This window comes from Schistocerca serialis, chromosome 2, assembly GCF_023864345.2.
Source record: "Schistocerca serialis cubense isolate TAMUIC-IGC-003099 chromosome 2, iqSchSeri2.2, whole genome shotgun sequence".
NCBI lineage: Eukaryota > Metazoa > Arthropoda > Insecta > Orthoptera > Acrididae > Schistocerca > Schistocerca serialis.
Genome location: NC_064639.1, coordinates 549,528,208 through 549,541,079, shown reverse-complemented (window position 1 = coordinate 549,541,079; position 12,872 = coordinate 549,528,208). Strand labels below are relative to the sequence as shown.

The window sequence follows — 12,872 nt, the reverse complement described above, 5'->3', positions numbered from 1 at the left end:
ACTCAGCAATTAAATGAGAAATCAGACGCTACTGCAGTTTGTGTCCTGTCATAGGCAAATACTACTGCAAACGTGATTGAAGTTTCTGATAATGAGAAATGAGAAGGAGCAATCTGTATGAACTTTAAAGAAATATTTTACAGCCAAGATCGTGTTCAAAACTGTTTTTCATTGACCATTTTCTACAGATAAGACTGTCATTTTTAGATCTTCAAAAACTTTTTCAGTTATATGTCATGTTCCACTCTGTGCTCATTAGTCATGCCATGTTAACATTTTAGTCGAAAGTATATTACACACTCCACAAAGGTTTGTCAAAAATAAAATTACAAACAGGTTTGTCAACAGTAAAAATACCTTGTGGAGCTTGGCATGTCTACATATGTATCACTCTTTTGGTGCTTGTCAGTTGTTAAAATCAGCAATATATAGTAACAGTGCACATTTATGCCAATGTTTACATTTACATGATGAGTTTAGCTTATCTTGGAAATACATAGCGCAATTATGCACTATGTATTTCGAGTGAGTTGTAATTTTATTTTTGACTAACCTATGTGGAATGTGTGTATACTCTACACTAAAATGGAGCTACTAGTACAATGAGTTGTGAAAAAATGGTTTCAGTCTCATCTCCATAGTGGGAGACATATAGCAGAAATTACCTCAGCCAACATTGACAACCAAATTATTGCTTACAGATGTGATTTTCAGACTGTACAAACTGGGGTACCATTTTCGAGGCTCTTACTTCTTATTTGCGTAAATGTATGTAAACAAAATAGAAAATACTAACACTAACCGTAAGAAAAATGTATCTTATCCAGAAAAGCAAGAAAACAACCAGAATAAACCAGTGTCAAGATGACCAGAGATAATAAATGGTGCTGGCTGAGCTTTTGTATAAAGTATACTAAGACAGACTAATGAAGATTATATGTTACTGCAAGAATTCAGTCATACATTCATCATGTTCTGTAAATCCCACTAAAAGGAGAACCTTCAGGGATGTGGAACAAGTCAATGCATGGATTAACAAAAGATTAGGAAATCATAGAAACTTAATCCGTGTACTGCATTAAAAAAAAGTCTATCACAATACTCCATTATGCTATTCGTACTTGTGCTATCTAAATTTAATCAAATTTAATTAATCAATGAATAAATTAATAATATCAAATTTAATTTAATTAATTTATGCTACTTTGGAAAAAGGCTCCTGCCTCATCTGTTATACTAAACAGCTGCTGCTTATCTGCACTGGTAGCCTTATATTTACTGGATTACAGTGATATTTTGTGAAGAAAATATTTATGCACACCTGAAAACACTGAGCCATATTTACAGAATGTGTGCAATTTCTTATTATACTACTCACTTCCACTTAATAAACAATTTTTTTTCTTTTGTCACTATCCTGGGAGACAATTCTGTACAGTAACATGGGAATGAAAATGTGTTGAATAAGGCAATGCTCTTGTCTCAGGTCTCCCTAATGAGAAATGCTTCTTATGCTAAAACGTGGTGAACAGAGCTTCTGTATTAGTTTATCTTTGTGATGAGTTTATTTTAACTTGTTATACAACTAGATCTCAGTGATTTTACTCAGTGTGTCTCGTTTAGTGTAAGATCATCAATGTCTACTTCTGGTGCTGATGTTTGTTTGAAATCTCATAAAATGTGAGGTTTTTTTGTCAAAAGGAAAATTCATACATGAAAACTATAAAATTATGAGACAGAATTGCTGGTCATTACACTTATCTGAAGGAAGAAAAATATTAACTATTGCCAATAAACACATATAACAGTAAATGACACCATTGTATCTTCCTGAGCAATTATTCCTTCCTGAGGGAGAAGAGACAGATACAATGGGGAAGATTAAAAAGGAAGTGCAGGTCTCTCTCACACCAGGATGAGAGGGCATCACCTGTTGTGTGGGCAAGGGTAGACAAGCATGATGGAGGAGTTGCCATAGAAAGTAGGAAGTCAAACATAGTACATTGGTAATCAATGTTTCAGTTTAGAGATGATGAAGACATATTGAGGGATAAAGACAAAAAGAGGATAGAAATTAATGGCACAGTTAAGAACTAGGAGGAAAAATGATTAAGAGATAAATAACTAAGCGAAAGAAGGAAGTGAGGGCAACAAGTATGAAAAAATAAAAGCATTAGCTGAGGGGATCCAAATAACTAAATGACTCATGTGGTGTAGCAGGCACTCAGATTCTTTGAGTCATGCTGTAGAACTTGTTCAGGAACTGAGAACTGGGCGACCCATGGCTGGCAGCTCTTTTAAGGCTATTTATGTATGGGTTTTGTGTTGTAGGATTGCTGGATCCAATGATCCCCTAGAGTGTGGAGCACAAAACATAAATATTGGGGCATATGTGTAAAGGAAACACCCAGGGGGAAGGGAGAGTGTGTTTAAACTGAAACCATACCTTACATAACATTAGTAACTGAAGTCTTCGAGCCAGTGAGGGGGGCGGATGGTCCTGCCTGACCGGGCAAATCCTCGTACAGAAGTTGAGGAATCTGGGACGGGATGGTGGGTTGTGACGAACCATGGTAGTTACAGTACGTAGGACTTTTACCATTGATGGTCAATACCAACAGGCAAGGGGACAGATTGGAGAAGATGAATCTGGGTTAAGTTGTCATTGGGGATACTGGCTCATTTGTAGAAGATAACAAAAAACACTTTAGAGCTGCAAAGAAAATCTGTGTTGACATTCACTACCTCTTCCATATACGGGTTGACAGAATCTCTACAAGAGTCGATGGTGGTGGCAACACACGTTCCGATGCTGGCCCCTGATACATCACTAAATCCTAACAAGGGAGAAGTGGGGGGCTGCCTATAGGAGGGGGAGTCATCACACTTGTCACTCTCTAGTGGAATGTCACAAGCACCTGTAGCACTGTCACATGACTGGGAGTGGGTAATGTCACATATGCAGGAATGGGTGTCACTTACCCGCAGAGCATCCATAGATGCCTCATGCAACGCAGGTGTAGCAGGATGTGCGGGCTGACTGGGTGCAGTATCAGGCAGTTCTCCCAGAGCCCACACCAGTTTGAGGTGGCAGACAGTTATCATTTGAGGTGTGCCATTAATGAGCACTTCACATGTGTTGGTACGCCGCGATATGACTCTGTGTGGGCTCGAGTATAGAATTCTGAGTGCCAGTTGGATGGTGTCACCATGCACCATGATGTGAGTGCACTATGCCAAGTCTTTATGCAGAAATATGGGAGGGAGTGAGTGCGGTCGAGGAGGGGGCACACGAATGTTAGTTATTAGCTCCTTAACATGCCCAACAAATATCACAGATTTGATCTGGAGGAAGTGAAGGCTCGACCAGCTCTGCTTGGAGTTTGATGGGCTCTCTGTACAGTACTTCTGCCAGGGATGTGCCAAGGTCATCTTTGTACGCAGGCCGAATGCCTAACATTACCCATGGTAAGGTGTCGGCCCACTCACCTCTGTGGCACATCAGGGAAGCTTTAAGTTTTCTGTGTCAGCATTCGACAAGCCCATTGCTCTGGGGATGGTATGCTGTAGCCCTAAATCATTTCACCACACAGTTCACAAAGCTGTTGGAAGAGGGCAGACTCGAACTGGCGGCCCTGGTCAGTGGTGATAGAAACTGTGCAGCCGAAGCACAAGATCCACATTAATAAAAGGGCTCGGGCCACTGAGTCAGCTGTGATAGTAGTGAGAGGAATTACCTCTACTCAGCAGGTAAACTTGTCAATGGTAGACAGTATGTAATGGAAGGGGCCTGAGGGGGTAATGACCCAACGATATCGATGTGTATATGCTGGAATCTTCTTTTTTCCACATTGAATGTACCCATGGGGGGGCTGTGCATGGCATCCTACTTTTGCGTGCTGACAAGCCACATACCTTCACGCCCAAATGCGACATTGTTTTACTACCCCAGGCCAAATGAAACGTTCAGATACCAGACATGTGGTGGTGCCTATACCAGGGTGTGCCAAGTCATGGATACTATTAAAAATGTCCTGTTGGAGAGGTGCAGGAATCACCAGACATATGTGTCCTGTTGAAATGTCGCACCAGATGGGTGACGAAAGCCCATGAAGTGTCCATAACTCTAGTTTGAATCCTGTTTTAACATCGGAGTGCAATGTGGCAAGTTCAGTATCCTCTGTTTGCAATGTATGGAGTTCACTGAGGTCCAGTTGTGAAGATAAAACTGACACATGAGATAGAAAATCGGCAGCGACGTTGTCTGCCCCTCTGACATAACGTATTTCATCCATCAACTGACATATGAGGTCCATATGCTGAAAATGTCTTGGAGATGAGTCCTTACCTGGGTTACAGAAAGTATAACCAGTGGTTTGTGGTCATTGAATACCACGAGATGGCGACTTTATGTATCATCTTGTAAATATATGGTAGCGGCATAAATAGCAAATAGTTCCCAGTCAAAGGTCGATCATTTATGTTGGGAAGCAGACAGTCTGTGGGAGAAAAATTTGAGCGGCTGTACAACAGAACCCATGGATTGCTGAAGTACTGCCCCCACTGCTGTATCACTCACGTCTGTAGTAAGTGAGATGGGAGCATCAAGAATGGGGTGAGTGAGCGTAATGGCTGTCTGTAGGGCCAACTTTAGGTTATCAAAATGGGTGACACATATCTGGAGTCCACGTGACCGCCTGAGACCCTGAACTGAGAGCACCCGTCAGTGGGGCTTGTATGTTGGTGCCGTGGGGGATGTGTCTGCGGTAGTAATTTACCGTTCCAAGGTAGTGGCAGAGACCTTGAAAATCATTGGGCAAAGGCACCGTACTAATGGCCTTGACCCATTCTGGTAGGGGGTGGATGCTGTCAACAGAAATCCCATGGCTCAGAAAAGTGACACTAGTGCGGCAAAGTTGTTACTTACCATTGTTCACTGTGACACCATTTGCTTGTAATAGTTGTAATACTGTATTTAAATGAAGTTCATGTTCCTCGAGGGAGGAAAAAAAAATTAACAAGTCATCCAGGTACGCACATGCAAAGTCCAGCTTTCCAACCAATGAGTTGATGAACTGTTGCCACATCTGTTCAGCATTTTTAAATACTCAAACAACCCAAATGGGGTGATGATAACGATTTTTTCAATGTCCTCCGGCGGCATTGGCAGTTGGTGGTATGTCTTGTGACAGTCGATTACACTGAAAATTTGTGCCCCATGCAGTTGGGCAGCAAAGTCTTGAATATTTGGGATGGGATAATTATCTAGAATTGTTCTGGTGTTAAGCACCTGATAGTCACCGCAGAGGCAGAAAGTGTCATCTTTCTTGGGCACCAAATGAATGGGTGACGACCAACTACTGGAGGAAGGGAGAACAGTCTTACTGTCTAAAAGTTCCTGAATAATAGCTTTGGTGTGTTTAAGTTTTTTCCAGGTTTAAATGCCTAACCTTTGCATGTACCAGTGGACCTTCTGTGGTATTGATTCTCTGGACAGTACCGTTGTTGACCATGAACACTGATGGGGATGATGGACCCACACTCGATGCAGTATGGCAAACCTGTAATGCTCACACTTGTGTGTCTCAGGCCGACAGGTCAGTAGCAGTGGCAGTGATGCAAAATCCGGAGTTCCAGGATAAACATGAAATTTCCTGTCTTGAGCATCCAGCTCAATTTGTACCACCACTGATTCGGTTGTACAGTTCACACTGGCAGTTGGGAAACCCATAAACATAGTCAATGGGGTTTGAGCACATTGTGTCAGCTGTTGAGCACTCAGAACACGTGGAAAGTTCATATTCAATGTAAAATGTTCCCATTCAAAGTTTTGTGTGCAAAAAAACATTCTGTTGGTACAGAACACTGCCACACGACTGCTGACTCATGTATGGTAATGAAAAGTTATTGTTCATATCTGATGCTGGCACACATGGCTGTGGGAATGTAGAAGCACTGTCCTGTTGAGTACAGTTAGTCGGTGTGTTCACAAACTGCATCAAACTATTGCGAACACAAGGTGGATGATTGGAAAACAATGCCAAAGTGTCTGTTGGAAAACCTAGTTGACACGTGTGCGGTGTAGTGGGTGGCAAGCAATCCATTGTGTACCGTTCATGGTACAAGAGTTTGTCATAGCACTCGCGAACAAAATTTGGGGTCACCAGTATGGGTTTAGTGTTGTAGGATTGCCAGATCCAATGATGTATACTATAACACATGTAATAAGCACTATTTTCTTACTCAGAAGCACACATATACAGTTATATACATTCTTGATTCTCAGTGCACTGCTCGCAAAGAGCTTGCCAAACAAACATATTACATGCAAGTTGGTCAATAGTCGCCACATATGCTTTCAGCTAGTGTTGTGATGCTCATTTCCATGTGTAAAATGCTGTGCAGTGCTGTCTTAGTTGATAAACAGCATATGTGGTTGCATAAATTGCTCTGCCTTTGATACTGTATGATTTACCAGTGGTAGGGCTGAATTACTTGCTAGTGAATGGGTACAGGTTCAGGGTAGGAATCTTGGAGTAGGTGATAATGGTTTGGGAATGACATATGGTATGTCTGGGATGTTATGAAGGTTAAGAGAGTGAGGGAAGGTGACAGTAGGTTGTCATTTCAGGACTTGATTTAAGATGGTACAGTCTAATCTATTGAGGTAGTCAAAGCCTGGGTGGTGCTTTGTGACAAGGGGGATGCTTAAGAGGTTTTGGAAGTGGGGGCTGTATTAGTCAAAGGGTGAGAGAGGGAGACTATCCAACAGATTTTTTTGCATAGAATTTGGGGTAGTTATGGAAGAATAAAGACTGGGAAAGATTTTTGGTGTCAACATTCATGAGTTTGGTGGTGGAGAAGGTACATTTGCCACAGTTGCCCATGTTTTAGGGATGTACAGGATATTGAGGGCATGATGAGTAAATGTTGGAAGGCAGGCAGTGAAACAATATATTATTAAAACTACGGAATAATAAAAGGGCTCATCCTGGGGCCAGAGATAAAGAGTGACTGCCAGCCTAGGAATATGAAACAGGAGAGAACAGGGCCAGAGGCAGGGGCCAATTGCTCTGACTGAAGGTTCCAAAATCAGAGGGAGACATTACTGTGCTCTGTGCCCCCAGGTTTCTCCAGTGGGCACAATGGGACATGCTTCCAACTCTTGCTACCACCTCACAGAAAGATTCAATGGAACCAGGAGTACCTATGAATAAGTCCAGCACAGCTCTGTGTAAAACATCAGGAATGAAAAGGTTTCATAGACCATGACCATACAACCCAGAAGATTTATGAGCAGTTCAGACATCTGGTTGTGAAAGCCTTCATTGTAAAATCTGTATGAAGCCAGGGGATTCAGTTTCTGGGTGTTGAGGAATGCATCTTCCTGGTGGCCCATGAAGAGATTGGCAGAGGGCAGAGTCATGCTGGTTTTGGTTTTGTACCATCACCTTTTCCACCTTCATCATAGTTTTTACTGCACTACTCAGTTCATCTCTCTACATCATAGTACTTCTCCTTCCTCCTATCATATCTGGACTGAAGCTGAGGCAGTACTTACCAGTGTACTTTGTTTGACCTCACTCTATCTGGCTCCTCCTTGCTCATGTCTCTCCTTGCCCTCACAGCAGGTGGGATCCCCTGAATCTCTATTCTTAGTAACTTTCCCCTCCTTTCCAACCATCACTCATCAATGCCCCCCATCCTCCTTAACAAAGAAACAAACAAAAATTCAATGTTTTTCTACTTTTAGATGTGCTTATCAGCAGCACTGGAATGTGAGCTTTGGAATTTGTAATTAAACAGTTTTTCATGTGAATTTCTCTGTTGACACAGTCAAAATGAATATGTTCAAGCAGATCTAGAATTCTGTACCACCTCCGAACTTTTCTAGAAGTTACTTCCAAATATTTGTTAGATACGACTCATTTTAGTAATGAGTCTTAAATATGGCAGTCAAAGGATACTAAACAAAGCAATTGTGCTGAAGGCATGTGTGAGGCTGGAATAGGAGCAGGGAAGGGGATAAAGGCAGGTGGAGGACAAACACTAGTGAAGGTTGAGACCAGGGGGCTACAGGAATTAAGGATAAGGTCCAGGGAGTGTCCACCTCTAGCTGTCTCCTGGACATATTTTAGCAGTGGCCATTCATGCAAACAGTTAGTTTGTTAGTGGTCATGCCCAAGTAGAATGCCAAACAGTGGTTGCAGTTAGGTTCATAGACCACGTGGCTGCTTTCCCAGGAGGCACTGCTTTCAGTAGGATAGGGAATGCCTCTGACAGAACTACTTTACCTCTGTACCATTTTTTCAAACAGATGCTATCATCACTAAACTGTGCAGAAGAAGTACACATCCATGGTAAATAATAACAGTGGTAGTTTCCCCTTTCTTTTAGTTGTTCATCATTCCAACACAAGAAGGCCATGGTGGCTAATGTTTCAAGGCCAGATCAATCAGTCATCCTGACTATTGCCCCTTCAACTACTGAATAGGGTGTTGGCAGGGACTGTAGATTAGTCTGGACTCTTCACAGATACTACTCCAATGCTGTTGCACCTACAGTGCAGTAATCTGCACTGGTAGCCTGATATTTACTGGATTACAGTGATATTTTGTAAAGAAAATATTTATGTACACCTGAAAACACTGAGCCATATTTACAGAATGTGTGCAGTTTCTCATTATACTGCTCACTTCCACATAAGCCACTGCAGCATGTTCCATGGTTTGTGCAGAGACGTCTGAAACTAACTGTTGAATTTTTTAAATTATTGAATCAATCTTCCCTCTCTCCTATATAATATTGATGATACATTACATATGGTTAAGCAATTGTTCACTAATGAAAAGGAATCTGCTTCATACAGTCTTGTTGTGGAGTAAATGATCATATTTCCTAATTGTTAAAGTTATTTTCAGCTTTCTGTATGTCATTACCTGTAGACTGTTTATAATGGTTAGATCAATAGGTTTTCACTTGATTTTTCAATTAGTTTAATTATTATATACAATATTTAGCCTGTAGAATGTACTTACATGTTTGTATTAGGCCATTTAATTCCTATAATTCAGTGACATGCTAGTGTCTTGAATAAACACTTTATAAAATCTTCATATTAAGCCTCCATGAAAGTTCTCTACATAAATGTATCTAAAAGGTAGTTTGTATTTGTTATCATGTGCGTTAACTGTTTGAAATGAGGTTAACACAATTACTTAAAACATTCTTAGTATTTGCATTAATGAAGAAATAAAATAACAAACTAACTTGTCTTCAACAGTGCTGTTAAATAGGTTTATTATAAGTAGAGTTCTTTCTGAAACAGAAAAGTGTTATTTCTGACTACAGGCATTCATGTAAATTAAAACATCTAACAAACATCATATGCAACAAAAACACATGAATATAATTTCACTCTATTAAGTAAACTTCACTGTTTCTTCTAATTGCAGGATCCATCAATCTTTACTGTACTTACTTGCCCTTCAAACAAACCAGGAACAGCTATTGCTGATTTTGTCATATTCCCACCTAGATGGTCGGTGCAAGAACATACATTTCGTCCTCCTTATTATCACAGTATGTATGAACCATATTCAAATATTATTAAATAAATTTTGTTTTAAATTATTAATAATATTATTAATTTTCTGTATTCAAAACAAGATATGTATTATTTCAATAATATTTATGAGACCCTCCACTTCAAACTGTAGGCATTCCATAAAAGATAACAAGAGTAGAAAACTTCTTTCTGACAAAAATTTTTATTGTTTTAGTAGTGTTCTTATGGATGAATGTTTGCCAAAACTTATTTACATTTGCTCCACATGATTATGTAGTTAAGTTTGTTAATGTATTGTATATTTTGTTCTCATTGACTCATTTGCTGAACAATAGAGCTTAAGCCATCTATAGTCTTAACTTCCAGTGGCAAAGAGGCCACTAACACAATTTTTACTCTTCTATATACCACTAAATTATTTAACCCTTAATTAATTATGTGTGGTCTCTCAGACAATGAGAAAATTTTCGAAATTGCTCTCCAAAGTTAATTCTGGTGGGCTGCTTTTCTACCCCCTGGCCCCTCAATCCCCCATCCTTCTTATTAGATCATAAACCCTGCCATATTTTGTTATTGGTTGCATTATCACCTTCTTGGTTTATTGTTGTGTTGGGGGTCTCTTATATCACACCTTGTGAACTACATACTTGTTTTCTTCAGTATATGTTCACAGTAATGTGCCAGTTTTGATGATCCCAAGTTTGATGGTATTATTAATCAGTGGCTGGAGAAAGATGTCAGTGATAGACATCAAGAAATAGATGAAAATGATGAAAAATTTTACAGTAGCCAGTAATCACAGTTCTGCTAGTGGAGGATCATTTAGAGAAGGAACTTCAGGACAATTGTGATGGGGACCTTCATGTTCCTCCAACAAAATACTTAAAGTGTTAGTTCAAATCAAATGTGTTCCAAGTTGTATTAAATGAAAATATAGGTCCTAGTACTGACTGTCAATTCTGTACCCACAAAGGGCAACATTTATGTGCAAGTTTAAACCTTAGAGTTTAGTTTTTTGTGAAAATTTACTTGCTACAGAGATAATACAATTTTGCCAAACTTAAAATTCACTTCTATAACAGTTCATTTATTGGTACTGCTTAAAAAGTCCTCAAAGATACGAGATTTTGTGTGATAAAAAGTAAAATATTGCAGGCTTTATTTATTGCAATAAAATAAACAAGGAGTGTTTAAACAACACTTAACTAATTCTGAAAATAAATGTTACATAAATTAAATTGTAAATTTTATATGATTTGTGCCTTAAACATAAGGGTTTCAGAGATCTCACCTCATAGTATATTTTGCAGAAAAGTCACCTCATGAGTGAAGGGTTAACAAAGGGCCATGTACTTCCCTTTCTGCAGTTGGTGGGTGCATGTGAGTGTCTGTATGTGTGAAAGTGTTCACTTAGACTACAAAAATAGTGGTAGCTCAAAAGTTAGCAATATGTGCCATAAATGAAGCAGCTCCACATAAATGGATACCTTTCCATATTGTTTTGGTTTATAGAAAAGTGAAATAATTAACTCAGTTCAGTTTCTTTTGATTAGTTTTGTGCTTTTCCTACAAGGTGGGCAATTATCTGTAATTGTTATAACCACATTTTTCAGTTGTGGGCTCTTGATAACTGGGTCTCATGATTATTTGTAAAGAATAGCTGTTGATTGCTGTATGTTTCCTATTTTTTGACAATTTATGTGCCTGATAGATTAAGATAATCAATTATGCAAGTAAATTGACATTTGACAAGTCTGCAGTGGTGTCTGTATCAGTGTGTCTATTCCTTATTGACTATTTTCCCCATGATTCTGCAAGGCAAACATTTTTCTGAGGTTCAACTAGATGGAACTTATTACCTAATTCCACTCACACTGGAAGACATCCACAAAACTGCAATACAGCCCATGTGGTTTCTTTGGCTTGTGCAATGCTGTGCAAGCTTTCCAAAGCTTTATCAGTAAGATAATGTGAGATTTGGAATAATACTACATCTACATTGATGACATTCTCATGAAGGCAACCACTCAGGTGGAATATTGCTCCCATTTACAACAAATGTTTACTAGATTGTAAGAGTGTTGTTTGCTTGTAAAACCATCAAAGTGTCCTTTTGAAGTGGTGGAGAAAGGTTCCTGTAATATTATATCATTCCAAAAGGGATTTGACCACCACAGAATAACACAGCCATCTCCCACAGCCTCACATGATACATAAAATTGTGATGAATTTTGAAACCTGACAACTTCTTAACGCCAATTCATCCACACTAATGCACTTTTGGTGGCACCACTTCTCACATTTCTTCGAGGCACACTCAATCAGAGGACAAGCTGCAACAGGAAGAATAGGTAAAGACTGTATTTATTTAAGTGGAATCAGCCATAACAGAGACTGTACCCCTGTCACATCTGTTACTGTATGAACCTATAAAACTAATGGTAGAAACATCTGCTATCGCCATGGGAGCTATGCTACAACACTGGCTCAGTCAGCACTGACAACCCTTAGAGTGGTGAGCACCAACCAAGAGTAAGTGAAACTGAAATAGAAAGTTACTGAGAGAGAAGGAAATTGACACCTTCCAGGTGAGAGTACTGAACTAAAGGAGTAAATTACTACAGGAGTAAATTTTTCATGTACTCCCAAAGCAAATTTATTTGCTCAATGGAGTACACTGCTACATTAGTAACTTAAGGAGGAAATAAGGCCAAAATTTACTCCAGAGCACTGGTAAGAGTAAAGTTAGAGAGTGAGGTGTGTTATTTGGTTTTTGTGTGTTAAGTATTGAATTCTACGGATTACCTGGAGTTCAAAGAACAAATGGGGATGGAAGAAGAGGTAGACAGCCCAAGAATAATGGTTTTAATGGAGAGACGAGACCCTTTTGTGATGCATGTCGACAATGATTTCAAAGAGTGGTTTACATTTTGTAGAGAATCTCTTGAGTCATTGCTTGGTATTCTGGAGCCATTACTGCAGCATGTGTACATAACACTACTGGCTGATATACATTTTTTTCCCTTTCACTAAATTCTCTTTTACTACTTTCCTGCTTTATTTTCATCATGCATTGAAAAGGTTATTTTAGAAAGAGTTTTGCAAATTTAATTCTTGGTATAATAATTTTTCTGTTTACACAACTTAGTTGTTACAAATGTGATTGCCATTTTAAATTATTCTGATGTTGGATACTTTCTTATTTGTTGAAATTACATTTGAAGTCATTTGCTATGGACAGAGTAACATGAAATTGTGACTGTCTATAAAACTGTAAACCAATGTAATCTGAATCTTCAAAGCA

At 39.2% G+C, this 12,872-nt stretch overlaps 1 protein-coding gene across 1 annotated transcript in view; it reads left to right on the top strand.

Annotated features, from left to right (window-relative positions):
• Positions 1-12,872, top strand: part of LOC126457537 (homogentisate 1,2-dioxygenase) — a 109,848-nt gene that overhangs the window by 79,495 nt on the left and 17,481 nt on the right. The window contains exon 8 of the mRNA XM_050093895.1: positions 9,456-9,582. Coding sequence (XP_049949852.1) covers positions 9,456-9,582 — 127 coding nt within the window. The remainder of the gene's footprint in view (positions 1-9,455; positions 9,583-12,872) is intronic.